General features: G+C 43.8%; 1 protein-coding gene across 4 annotated transcripts in view; it reads right to left on the bottom strand.

Moving 5' to 3' along the window:
- AGK (acylglycerol kinase) overlaps positions 1–14,167 on the bottom strand; it is an 87,687-nt gene extending 73,520 nt beyond the window's left edge. For 2 of the 4 annotated variants that reach the window (XM_061165944.1, XM_061165948.1), the window contains exons 1-2: positions 14,094–14,167; positions 7,623–7,740 (exon numbers count right to left, since the gene is read on the bottom strand). In XM_061165944.1, the coding sequence (XP_061021927.1) occupies positions 7,623–7,723 (101 nt within the window). In that variant the 5' untranslated portion in view covers positions 7,724–7,740; positions 14,094–14,167. Of the gene's footprint in view, positions 1–7,622; positions 7,741–11,496; positions 11,520–13,825; positions 13,912–14,093 lie in introns of those variants that run through there. The other 2 variants (XM_061165945.1, XM_061165946.1) reach the window with 2 other exon arrangements.
- Between the last annotated feature and the right edge of the window lie 218 nt (positions 14,168–14,385).

Raw genomic sequence — 14,385 nt, 5'->3', positions numbered from 1 at the left:
GAAGGTTCTGAAATGAGGGCCGCGTTCCCTGGGCTATGTGTCCAGTGTGCACCTCATCTCTACTAAATGCTAATAAATGCATTCTGTCTATTTAATAAAGGAGCTTGATTCCATCTGAGCAATGAAAAATGAAACGGGAACATAATACAACAGTTTTAGTAAAGCTGCATAACAAAGGCATTTAAAAGGTAACGTCATTTAATCAATGCAGCAGAATTCATATACTGAAGTGAGCATCGCTGTCCAAGGTGGTCAATAGGAAAGAAAGCACATGGGATTTATCATAGAGCATGATTAACCTGGGTTCAAATCTCAATTTCACCAATAAGCAGAGAGACGATTTTAGACATGTTATTAATTTCTCTGAGCCTCAATGTCTTCATTACATATGGAAGTAACATTCTCTCTCCCACAGGTCTAGCTTGAGGATTACAGGAGACCATGTACATACATGGGAACAATGAGCCCTGCACCAGCAGCCCAGCAGGCATGGGGTAATTACACACGTTGTTTTCTTTTATTCTTATTCAATAATGCCACCCTTGCTTTACACAGCCTGGTGACACGTTTTTTGAGCTGCTGGCCAGTGAAGAAGAGCAGAAGTATTCCAGGTAGAGGGGTGAACACAAGCAAAGGGACAATGAGTCACACAACAGGGAGGTCTTTTTCTAGAGACTTCCAGAACACAGAGGTTGAGTGTAAGTGCTGTGGAGGGAGGATGAAACGCAATCAGAAAAAGGCTGGAGAGGAAGACAGGGCAGGATCACGCAGGCTCTTTTATGCCATGCTAAGGGGTTGGGTCTTTTTGTTCCAGGCTGTGGAGAACCATTTACAGGTTGTCAGTAGAACAGTGACGTGATCAGAGTTCTCTTTCAGAAAGAATATTCTGCTTGTCGACTGCATGGTACAACTCCAGGGATGCACCTCACACGGGATGTCAAGGGAAGTAAGACATGAACTAGAAAATGCTATGACTCCAAAATCTAAGTATCCCACCTGAAAACCCTGCTGTGGTTACGATCACCTTAGAAGTCTATGGGATGAGGACAGGACCTAGGGACACCGGCATCTAGGGCACAAGCAGGGCAAAAAGACACCCTAAAGGCGGGAACTCCCTGGCGGTCCAGGGGTTAGGGCTCAACTGCAAGGGGCACAGGTTCGATCCCTGGTTGGGAAACTGAAAGAACTAAGATCCACCATGCCACGTGGCATATCAAACAATAGGAAAAAAAAAAAAAAAGATGCCCTAAAGGTAACTGAAGAGAATCAAATGTGGCAGATACCGACTGAAAAGTATCTACTTTATTTAACAACTAAGAGGCTATTAATGACCTCGTCAAGAACAGGGTCAATCAAATGATGGGACAGAAAATCAAGTTTTACTAAGCTTATTCTAAAAAGAGGGAGAGGCATGCAAGTGTGAGGCAAGCTGTCAGGAGCGGTGTAAATGGGAGAAAGAGGGCAGTAAGTAAATGGGAACACACGGCTGAAATGACACATCTCAGCTCTGAACAGTTTGACAAATGGGGGGAAAGAAGTAGGAAGGATGGGATTCAAGATACAAGTGAGGACTACTGATAGCATGTATAAAATAGGTAACTCAGGGGAATCTACTGCACAGCAAAGGGAACTTGACTCAGCGCTCTGTGGGGACCTGAAAGGGAAGGAAATCTAAAAAGCAGGGGACATATGTATACACAGAGCTGACTCACTTTGTTGTGCAGCCGAAACTAACACATTGTAAAGCAACTATCCTCCAATACAAATTTAAAAGGTACAAGCAAGGAAGAGGATAACCAACAGAGGCGGAAGAAATGGGTCTATATGAGGGTTGCAGGGGCTGGCCCTGGGCAGGATACAACTTCATACAACGAGACAAAAAGAACAGACATGTGCACACAGAGGTAACTGCTGATGTTCTTTCTCTTTGAAGTAGGAGTTCAGGTTGTCTAGGAATGAGCATAAAGAAGGTGAAGCAGGAAACTGAGGAAATTCATGACTATTTCAAAATAAATTTGTGAAGATGGAAGAGTAACCTGACTATGGCTTGAGTGTATCTTCTTCAGGAGGATATTCAAAAGCCTGGGTTTGTGAATTCAGAAGTAGCCAATCAAAATGGTTGAGATTTTGCTCTCTGAGAACTCAGACCTTCTTTCTTTTGTTTGTTCCTGCCTCGATAAATAAAATATATGTCAAGTACTTTCTATGTGCTGGCCTTGGGGATGACATTGAGAAAGACAAACAGGGCCCCTGCCTGCAGAGTCTTATGATAGAAGAAACAAACAGAACAAAAAAACTACAACAGTAATGAGTATTACATGGAGTTGGACCATAAAGAAGGCTGAGCGCTAAAGAATTGATGCCTTTGAATTGTGGTGCCGGGGAAGATTCTCGAGAGTTCCTTGGATAGCAAGGAGATCAAACCAGTCAATCCTAAAGGAAATCAGTACTGAATATTCACTGGAAGCACTGATGATGAAGCTGAAGCTCCAATACTTTGGCCATCTGATGCAAAGAGCTGACTCACTGGAAGAGATCCCAATGCTGGGAAAGATCAAAGGCAAAAGAAGAGAGTGGCAGAGGATGAGATGGTTAGATCGTATCACCAACTCAATGGATGTGAATCCGAGCAAAGTCTGGGAGATAGCGAAAGACAAGGAATCCCGGCATGCTGCAGTCCATGGGGTTGCAAAGAGACACAACTAAGCGACTGAACAACAAAAATTACACAGCAGTTCATAGTACTATGGAGAGAATGATGAGAAGACTGCCTAGTCTGGAGGAGGCAGGGAAGAAGTAACATTTGAGACCTGGGGAAATAGTAGTTGGCTGGGGAAGAAGAGAAGGGAAGAGTGTTCCAGGAGGGAACATTCCTGGAGGCCCTCCAAGGGACCCTAAAAGAAATGGGACATGGCATTTTGGAAGACCTGAATTGGGCTGGCCAAAAAGTTTGAGTTTGTCAGTAATATCCTAAAATGCATACGGAATCTCAAGGGGCCCTGAATAGCCAAGAGAATTATGAAAAAGAGGAAAGTTAAAGGTCTAATACTAATTTCAAAATATATTACAAAGCTACAGTAATTAAGACAGTATGGTACTGGCAGTGTTGTGCAAAGCAGCTTAGAAGCAGGCAAGAGTAGATGCAAGGAGAACAGTCAGAAGGCATTTAGTAAGAATCCAGGCCAGAGATGATGGTAGTAAAGACAAAGGTGGTGACAGTGAGGAAGGACAAAAGAAAACTGAACAAAGTTGATATAAAAGAAGCAAAGTCACTTAGAATGCCATAACCTGAATGTGGGAAATAAGATGGAAGGATGAATGGAGAATGATGTTCAACTTTTCAGTTTGGAAAACTACATGGATGATGAGTGGTACCAATCACTGAAAAGAAACAGGCTTGCCAGGAAAGCTTTTGATTTTATTTTTAGTCTGTTGAGTTTGGAGGCACCTGGGAATTATCCAAGGAGACAAGCTGTAAGCAGTTGAATACATGCAGAGGTCTGGAGCTCAGAAGAAGAGGTCTTTATGGAAATATGAACCTGGGGTTTGTCTATCTATAGCTGACAGTGACGCCACTGCAAGTGGATGTGACTGTATAAGGAAAGGGTATAAAGTGAGCAGAGGACCTAGGGCAGAGTCCTGTGTGTGTGTGTGAAAGTCACTCAGTCGTGGTCAAATCTATGCAACCCCATGGACTGTAGCCCGCCATGTTCCTCTGTCCATGGAATTCTCCAGGCAAGAATACTGAGTGGGTTGTAATTCCATTCCCCAGGGCATCTTGCCAACCCAGGGATTAAACCTGGATCTCTTGTGTTCCGGGCAAGATTCTTTACCATCTGACCACCAGGGAAGCCCTTAGGACAGAGTCCTAGAGAACTATTAATACTTCTCTAATGTCTGAGTAGAAGGGAGAAGTGAAAAGTGAGAATAAACAGCTAGAAGAGTAGGAAGAAAACAGGACTCTGGCAGTCAGAAGTCAAGGAAAAAAAATGTTTCAGGAAGAGTCAACTGTGTCTAAAGCTGAGCAGTCAAAAAGGATGAGGAATAAAACTGGCAAGACTAATTCTAATGAAGACCAGATGGGATGTAGTATGGGCAGGAGGTAGGGAAGCAGAGGGAATCTATTCAAAAAGTTTAACTTAGAAGAGGAGGAGGAAATGAGATTGTGAAAAGGCCAGGGAGAACATATGAAAAACTGTGTTGAGAAGCTGTGTAATACGTTGGATAGAGGAACCAAGGACAGAAGAAAGTGAAGAAGGCAGGGATGAGTGATAGATTGGGAAGAAAATGGAGGGCCCAAGGGACACAAAGTTGATAACACTGAAAAAGGGGAGAAAAGGAAGAAAACTGGAATAACAGAAGGCTGACATGAAAGATTCAGATGCCAAAGTTCCATATTTCAAGAGAGGAACAGGGACAAGTGATAATAAGGTTCAGCATTCAACCAATGAGAATGGATGTTGAAAGAGGCAAAGGCTTACAGTGACAGGAATAGATGAAGTCAGGGAAAGGAAAGACAAGGTGCTATTGGATGGGTCATTCACATAAACACTCAGGGCGTTCAGAAAGATAACAAGACTTAAAAAAGAGAAAAGGATATTGATAAGGCAGGCTTTGAAGTCTGAGTCTAGTGCAAGAGATGAGACTCCAGAAATCTGGGAGGTTTATGGTTTTTATGATATAGTCAGGTATTATGAGCCTCAAAAGAGAAGAGATTTTTTTATAAAATGATGAAAGAGTAATGGTTTGGAATAGGTACTGAGAAGCTAAAAGAATGTCAACACATTTGAAGGTAAGAGTAGCTTCTACTCAAGAGAGTTCAGGGGAAGATTTTCTCAGGGGAAAAAAACTAGATTAGTATAAAAAAAATTGTGTTAGGACTGTTATGTGAAAAGTTGGGGGATATATAGATTTTTTTTAAAAAGGACAATAGAAGGAGACTACCTCAATACAATAAAGAACATGTATTAAAGCCCACAGCTGACATCATATTCAACAGTGAAGGTCGAAAGCTTTTCCTTAAAGATCAGGAACAAGGCAAGGATGCCTGCTCTTACCACTTCTACTGCATATAGTACCGGGAATCTTAGCCAGAGCAATTAGGCAAGAAAAATAAATAAAAGGCATCCAAATTGGAGAGGATGAAGTAAAATCATGTTTGCAGATGACATAATCTTATATGTAGAAAATACTGGAGATGACACACACACACAAAATCAGAATAAACAAATTCAGCAAAGTTGCAGAATACAAAAATCAGTCATGTTTTCATATGCTAACAGTGAACAAACAAACAGATAAACAAATGGCCAGCAAACATGAAAAAATGTTCAACATCACTGATCACTAGAGAATTGCAAATCAAAACCACAAAAGGCCATATCACACCCATTAGTATGGCCAGTAATGGTGGCTGGGGGGGGGGGGGGGGGGGGGGACAGTGTGAAAAATAAGCGTTGATAAAGATGTGGAGAAGTTGGACCCTTGGGCAGCTGGGACTGTAAAATGGTACAGCCACTACAGAAAACAGTATGGAGCTTCCTCAAAAATTAAAAACAGAAATACCGTTAATCCAGCAATCCCACTTCTGGATATATATCCAAAAGAACTGAAAACAAGATGTTGCAGCCATATCTGCACACCCAAGTCCAATGGACTAGCACTATGCAACAGCCAAGAGGAGGAAGCAACCCAAATGTCCATTTGTAGATAAGTGGATAAGAAATGTGGTCTAAACATACAATCCAGCCTTAAAAAAGACAGGAATCCTGCCATATGCTACATCTATGAACCTTAAGGACACCATGCTAGGTGAAATAAGCCAGTTACAAAAGACAAACACTGCATGATTCCACTCACATGAAGTATCTAAAGCAGTCAAACTTACAGAAACAGAAAGCGGAATGGTGGTTGCCAGGGGCTGGAAGGAGGAAAGAGACAGTTCTGTTCAATGGGCACAGAGTTTCAGTTTTGCAAGATGAAAGAGTTCTAGAGATCTGTTGTATGACAAAATGAATATACTGCATGCTACTGAGCATACACTTAAAAATGGTCACAGTGGTAAATTTTCTGCTAGTGACTTTTATCACAATATTTTAAAAGGGGCGGGGGTGCTAAGTCGCACCACAGCATGCAGGAGAGAAGTTGAGAAAAGCAAGCTACGCAGGACAATGGAGGTCTGCATTCTAAGCAGTGACCCTGAAGGTCAAAGGTAGAGACAGCAAAATGAAGCCTTCAGGCTCCTGCTACACTTCCGGTTCAAACTGTTTCAGATCCAACAGAGAATGAGGCCTCTGACTCAGTGCTAGAGTCAGGGGCCTTTTTAAAAGTCTCAAGACTACACTATGAGAAGTAACTATGGTACCTTAAAGACATCCTGAACAGAGGACATAGTTATTTCCTCAGACCTTCACCCCACAGTAGCAACAGCTATAACCCTCAGCGAGGGGGAGGTTCTCCCGCACTGAGCCAGCTGGGGCCTGGAGTGGGTGCTCCTCCAAAGGAAATCCTAGTTCCTACCTGGGTTGGAGCTGTAAGGAGCCCTCCCTCGAGGGCTCAAATGTAGCTTGAAAAGGGAGGAAAAGCCAAATAATTAGATGCTCCAGACACAATTTGTTAAAACCTTTCCTCTGCCTTTTTTTTAATATATTAAAATTTTAAGATTCTTGGGTCTGTTCTTCATATGTTAGCTAATGGAGCTCACATGCTCAGCCTTGAAGATACTTAAAAGGAGGTGGGAAGGGTTCATCTTCTCCATACCTGCAGAAAGTAGATACCACATTTATCATAAATGATCTCTGATGGGTGAATTGAGGATGCTCACAAAAGGACCAGCGTGAGTCTGCTTTTCCATTGTAAAGCCTGCTCACTGTGTTCCATTTAACAAAGCAGTCAATTAGGACACCCGGATTTTAGAGAAGACTGCTATATATTTAAGAAGTAGCCCTGAATCCCCCAAGACTGCAGTGTGACTGAGTCTCTTAATAATCTGTATAATTTTTATTTTAAAAAATTGTTTATTTAAATCTTATTAGCATGTTAAACCAGAAGAGAAGCTTGGCACTTTCTTCTCCCTGCAGACCCGAAGGGTAATAAAACCCAGGACTCCCTGGAATCTCTTACTCAAACAAAAGGTAGCAAAGTCTTAGTTTCATTTAAATGAACCTAGGCTAACGAGTTAGACAGGAAAGTCCAAGTCAGACATTGGAGGGAGCGGACTCAGTGTCCGGCAATGGCCACCAACACAGATCAAGAGACTAGAGTGAGAAAAGGAGGACTAAAACCCCAAGGAGACGTGTGAGTTCCAACCCTCTACCACTGCTCGGAAGGGCACTCGCCTCTCTCCTGAAAGGCCCTCAGTTTCTCCCTGCTCTGATCTTGCTGCGGTATTCTGTGTCCACTGAAGTGTCAATAGTTCTACACAGTTTCCACCTCTCAGGACTGGTTACAAGAAGCCGTCGTCTCTGTTTGAGGTTTTAGTATCTGCCTTCCTTTTATACCACAACGTTTCAGAGACGAGCACGGCTGAACAAGACTTTATCCTCAGGCCCCTGTGGACTGTTCCGTGTTGCCCGTGAAGGTGGGGTGGGGTGGGGTGGGGTGAGGCGCTGTCAGAGGCTTACCAGTGTTTCCCATAGACCCAGTGGCCTCCCCATGTCAGCAGACAGATCCCAGCTGTCGTTTTCTTCCAATGATTTCGAAGTGTTTTAAAGAACACAGTCATCTTCTCTTAGGGATTTGCTAGATCAGGAGAGGCAGAAAAGAAAAATATAATTATCCAGGGAATCATGTGGGCCCTACGCTTTCATTCTCTTCCTTCTTTCATCCTCTCCATGTCTTCCTTCCTTCCTCCTTTTCCTTCCTAGATACTTCATCTTCTTACCTACCCACCTACATTTCCTTTCTTTCTTCACTTCTTTCCACCTTAACTATACATTTTCTTCTTTCATCACTTTTTCTTAGAAGGAAGAGGAAAGGAATTCTAGGAGTCCTGTCTTTGCTTTCTTTTTACAGTCACTATACCTGTTTAAAAGTATCTGTTTATCTATTATATATAAAGTGCTTATCATCAAACTAGTAATCAAATCAGTGATGTAAAAGGGTTATTCAAAACAGAAAACAACCAGGCCCTCAATAAAAGAACATTCAGAGAAAACTCAATGAAGAGGAAATGTACATAACTGTAAAAATGCTCAACTTTCAAGGTAATCAAAGACACGCAAATTACAAAGAACTATCTCCATTCACCCATAAAATGAACAAAATTCTAAAATGATTGTATTCACTGATGACAAAATGAGACAGACACTCACAAACTACTATAAGGAAGGTAAATTAGCATAACTTTGTGGCAACTGACTCCAGTATGCTTGCCTAGAAAGTTCCACGGATAGAGGAGCCTGGTGGGCTGTAATGCATGGAGTTGGAAAGAGTCGGACATAACTGAGCCACCGAGCATGCACACTCAAAAACAAACTCATGTCAGTGTATGGCAAAAACCACCACAGTATTGTAAAGTAATTCAGTTCAGTTCAGTCACTCAGTCGTGTCCGACTCTTTGCGACCCCATGAACCACAGCATGCCAGGCCTCTCTCTCCATCACCAACTCCCGGAGTCCACCCAAACCCACATCCAATGAGACGGTGATGCCATCCAACCATCTCATCCTCTGTTGTCCCCTTCTCCTCCTGCCCTCAATCTTTCCCAGCATCAGGGTCTTTTCAAATGAGTCAGCTCTTTGCATCAGGTGGCCAAAGTAATGGAGTTTCAGCTTCAACATCAGTCCTTCCAATGAACACCCAAGACTGATCTCCTTTAGGAAGGACTGGTTGGATCTCCTTGCAGTCCAAGGGACTCTCAAGAGTCTTCTCCAACACCACAGTTCAAAAGAGTCAATTCTTCAGCACTCAGCTTTCTTTATAGTCCAACTCTCACATCCATACATGACTACTGGAAAAACCATAGCCTTGACCAGATGGACCTTTGTGGACAAAGTGATGTCTCTGCTTTTTAATATGCTGTCTAAGTTGGTCATAACTTTCCTTCCAAGGAGTAAGTGTCTTTTAATTTCATAGCTGCAACCACCACCAATTAAAAAATAAATAAATAAAAACAAAAAAGTGAAAAAAAAAAAAAGTGACCGTATGTACTTGTTTTTCTTCACCGTGCTTATCATGTGATGGTCCGTATGTGTTAGTTTACTATCCCACTGGAATGTAAACTCCATGAGTAAGGACTTTGACTGCTCTGGTTCACTGCAGAATCCCCATGTCCAAAATAAGATCTGGCGCATAACAGTCATTTGATAAATAACTGTGGAATGAGATGGGGTTCAAGACATGCTACCCCAAACATGGTACATTGTGAGGATGGATATCTTACTCAGAAAAGGTTTGGAAAATAGCAGAAGCTGGAAGGTCACTCTGACCATCTCCCCACCTTGCTCTTTCTTAAACAGATCATAAAACCCTCCAGTGAGAGGTGCTTGCTTTGTCAACAAATACTCCTTAACACGCAGGCCTCTCTAAGGTTTCCATCTGCTACAATTACCTCATACTCTTTACCCTATCATGCTTCTCCACGATGGTCTATTCAAACCCCTGGGTCCTCATTTCCTTATGAAGGCTCTCATATCATGTAAAACTTACACTAGATAACTTGCATGCTTTGCTCCTGTTAATCTGTCTTTGTCAATTTAATTTCCAGACCCAGGTAGAGACCCTCTGAGGGTCAAGGAACACTTTCCCCCACCTACATTAAATTTTTTTTCACTAAGAATTTTTGATGTAGAAAAAACTAAAAAATATAATTTTAAGTAAAATTAACAGGATTTAAAAGTCTTATGTAATTGCCATTTACCAATTATGTTCAAACACAAATATAAATGAAAAAAACAGAAATAAACGCACGAGACTTTGTAGTAATTCCCTCTTGTGAGATAACAGGTGGTATTTATGTTTTAAATTGCAATGTATTTTTTAAATTTTTTGAAGATAAATTATTTTCTAGACAGAACCTTTTTAACTGAGGTGAATAGACCAATGCTGATGGGCGTGGGGGCAGCACGAGAACAGCTGCTTTTGCTGATTCTAGTTCTTTGGCAGGACTAGTGGTAAAGAGCCTGTCTGCCAATGCAGGAGATGTAAAACATGTGGGTTCAATCCCTGGATCAGGAAGCTCCTTTGGAGGAGGGAATGCAACCCACTCCAATATTCCTGCCTGGAGAATCCCATGGGCAGAGGAGCCTGGCAGGCTACAGTTCAGAGGTTTGCAAAAAGCTGGACACAATTGAAGTGACTGAGCACAAGTTAGTTCTTTTATTACTCCATTTAACCACAGGGACTCTCTTCTTGACCAGAAACTTGAATCAGGCTCTGAGTTCTGCTGGACTAGGACTTACCTTGGGCTTCCCTCTCGGCCCTTTTAGAATCCAATTTGAGCAAGACTCCTACTAACGTAGTTTAGTGAAAATCTCCCATCCACACCATTGGAATCTGACCACCCTGGATATCTTATCACCCTGGTCTGCCTTCAGCAAGGATTCTACTGGGTCACCTAGTAAGAGCCCCCTTTACCCCTGACATTTCTTTAGCAATTTTACATTCACTGATGCCATCCTGCTCCTTGGCTATGAACGCCCATTTGTCCTCACTGGAGTCAGGGTTGAATCCAAGCTCTTCCCCTCAGTCCAAGACCATGCGTGCTGTGGTTTCTACATCCACCCAGATGCCTCTCCCCACCCTGGAGTGAAGTCTGTCTTACCAGTCTTTAACAAGTGTCACTACTTAATTTTTTCTTTACCGCCACCACTGGTTAAAATTCCTAAGACCAGACACATCCTTATCACCAGTCACGTGTGAAACCCATGCCAGGGAACCCACCTTCCTGTGAATCAGGGCCACAGTGCAGGATGGCACATAAAGGAAGCCGAAAGCACATGTGATAATTAGATGCCTCTCCATCTGGCCCGAGAGCGCTCATTCATTCAACGTGCTAGGCTCTGGGCTGGCTGCTAGGCAGAGAAGCACAAGTCTCTATTCTCAAGTGCTGGCAACTGTGAAAGCCACAAGTACAAAACAATTACATAACTTATGGTTGTAACACAGGGGGAAGGCTGTCAGGGCTCTGTGAGAAGCCACAAGAATGACCTAATGTGGACTGAAGGTGACAGGGTGGTCCATGATTGGGGAAGTCTTCCCAGAAGGTATCACACGTACCCTGGGTCTTGAGCAATGAGGAGAAACGCCAAAAAAGCAGCTAAGGAGACTTCTGCGCACAAAGGCATCAATGACAGAAAGGTATAATCAGAGAAACACAAGTGTGTCGTCAGGTGTAGATAGGAAACAGGATCAGTATGGAAAGTGAGAACAAGGCCTCTCAAACTCTAGTGTAAATCTTGTTAAAATTCAAAGAACTTGTTTAAAATCCGGATTCCTGGGCATGACCCCAAGATTCTGACTTATTCTGGTCGGGCTGTCAGTGAAACAGACCAGTACCTGTGAAGCTCCTCAGCACAAAAGCCTGTGTCCCCCACTTCTTGACCTTCCCCAAGTTCCAAAGGGCAGGTTCAAACAGCTGCTAATCAGGGAAGGGAGGGGGATAGAGAGACAAGGGAGGAGAAATTAAAAAAACAAAAACAAGACAATAGTGCAGCCTTGGGGGGCAAAGTCCTGGTTCTGCCTCAAGTGATAAACAAGATTCCTGGCACTTTCCCCAGAACTAAAACCCCCAACAAATGGAACATGTTAATTACTTGATGAAGTATTCTTCATCCCAGAGAAGGTCACAGTATGATAACCTTGAGAATCACAGAAGCGCATCAGAAACCCACCTGAGGCCAGATTAAAGGAGAGCAGGCCCTGATCCTTATTAACAACCCTGCCTGTAAACCATTCCTATAAAACTCCTCATCAAGTCCCCCAGAGTTGAGACACACAGGTTTTGAGGGCACAATCCCGCTGTGTCCCCCTTTGCCTGGCAAAGCGATAAAGCTATGCTTTTCTTCTTCACCCAAAACTCTGCCTCCCAGATTCGATTGGGTACCTGCGCAGAGGCCATTTTCAGCATCATCATGTTCATTATTAACCAGTACTCCCGTGCCGCTCACGGAGGTCAGCACCACACTCCGACAAAAAGTAGTTTGAAGATAAAGGATGGGGAAGGTCCAGGAGGTTTGGAAAACATCAGGCAGGACCTCGAATCCATGCTAAAGACTTTGGAAATTATATTGACGATAATAAAAAACCCTGAAGGGATTTAAGTAAGTGAGGGACAGGATCACATTTGGACTGTAGAAAGATCACTTTGTAGCAAAACGGAAAATGGGATGGAAGAAGCTGAGCTCAAAGCTACAAAGAGCCAGCAGGAAGTTATTACAATCTCTAGACACATAAATGAAGGAAAGAACAAAGGGGGATGAACTTGGCAGCACTGAGTTATCAATTAGGGCTTCCCTGGTAGCTCACACCGTAAAGAATCTGCCTACAATGCAGGAGACCTGGGTTCAATTCCTGGGTTGGGAAGATTCCTTGGCGAAGGGAATGGAAACCCACTCCAGTATTCTTGCCTGGAAAAATCTCACGGACAGAAGAGCCCTGTGGGCTACAGTCCGTGGGGTCGAAAAGAGTCGGGCACAACTGAGCAACTAACACGTTCACCCGTGATCAACTGATTATAGATGGTGAGAGAAGAGGTACCAAGCCAGGTTTGTACCTGGGCAACTTACTGAATAATGATTTCAGTCATGAGATCTGGGAAGTAGGTTCATGAAGAAAGGTGTTATATGTGGTGTAGGAGATGCTGAGTTTGAGATTCCCATGGGGGATCCAATGGAAATGATCAATGGGTATCTGGACTTAGCAGTTAGAAGCCAGGAGAAACTGGATAGAAGATATAGATTTGGGATTCAGTGTGAAGGAGGTCAAGATGGAGTGCAGATAAAATACCCAGGGCAAGGACAGAAATTAGAGAACAATTTAAGAATTTTAAGAGTCTGTTTTAAGGCCACCCATGACCCACTGGAACTGCCTTGCGTCACAAATGAATGGGTCTATGCATTATAAAACTAGTGCAGAAACATGCAAGCAGCCTACAGCAGCGGAAAGAACACTGGTCTAAGACTTCGGCTTAGATTCAAGTCCTACTTTTGTCACTTATTGGCAGTGAGAGCCTGGGTAAGTCATTTAACCCGTCTCTTATGTTTTCATGAATAAATGAGGATCAGTTCAGTTCAGTTTCTCAGTTGTGTCCGATTCTTTGCGACCCCAAAATGAGGATACATCTGCTCTGATCAACTCATTTGGCGGTAAAGTTACTATTGTACCAGGTGTGGAAGCACTTTGTAAATATCTCCTTATTCAGGTCATCATCACAATATGCAACATATGAGTTACCAATGTATATGCTTTCTAAGTACCCAACAGAATTCTTATTCCCCAATCACAGTAAAATATATATATATATATATATATATTTTATAAAAATAAATTTATTTTATTTTATAAAAAAATAAAAGTTGGCATATAATAGCCATTGGAGAAATAATGGTTGCACGGCTCCTCCGAAATGCATGTTTGCTTTTCCCCTAAGAACTCCCAAATTCCAATTGTATTCGACCCCCCTCACAAACGGTGGGGTTTTCCTTAGACGTTGAACCCTCACAAAACAGGTTCTAACGAACAGAACCTAGTAACGCAGCTGAAATGAATGAATCAACCGACCAGAGACCAGTAACCCTATTTTGCAAATAAGTTAGCTGAATCGCTCTCTTCTCCCCACCCCAGCCCCCACCTTACCCCCGTCCCCAAGAAAAGGAAAGGGTCGCACAAGTCAGCGACAGCCCTGCGGCCAGAGCCCAGGACATGTGCCTCCCGCAAGGGCAACAGGAACCCCGCCATCCGATGCTCGGAGCTCTCCCAGTGCCGCTCCGCCCGGCCCTCGCTCCCACACCCTCCGTCCGCAGCGGCGTTCCGACAGCGGCCACCTAGGCCCGGCGCCCGGCGCCCCGCCCCACACCCCCGAGTCCAGCGCGCCAGCGCTTGCACGGTCCCCGAAACCCGGTCCCGGCTCCCAGCGCCAGCACCGCCGCACTCACCACGGCTGATCCCGCTCGCCGCCCGGCCTTTCCTGTGTGCTCCCTTAAGAGTCCCCCGCTCTTTGAAGGGAAACAGCTACCGCCGCCCTCGGGTTCCGCCGCGGGTTCCTGGCGCGCAGGGCGGGCGCGGTCTGCAGGGGCCGCCGCCGCCAGGGGACTGCCTTCGGGTTTTGATCAAACATTTATTTGATCTCCATCCTTGTGGCTCAGACGGTTAAGCGTCTGCCTACAATGCGGGAGACCTGGGTTCAGTCCCTCTGTCGGGAAGATCTCCTGGAGAAGGAAATGGCAA

Source organism: Dama dama, chromosome 18, assembly GCF_033118175.1.
Source record: "Dama dama isolate Ldn47 chromosome 18, ASM3311817v1, whole genome shotgun sequence".
In the NCBI taxonomy this organism is placed as follows: Eukaryota; Metazoa; Chordata; class Mammalia; order Artiodactyla; family Cervidae; genus Dama; species Dama dama.
The sequence above is the reverse complement of the archived record's forward strand: the minus strand, read 5'-3'. Positions and strand labels throughout refer to the sequence as shown.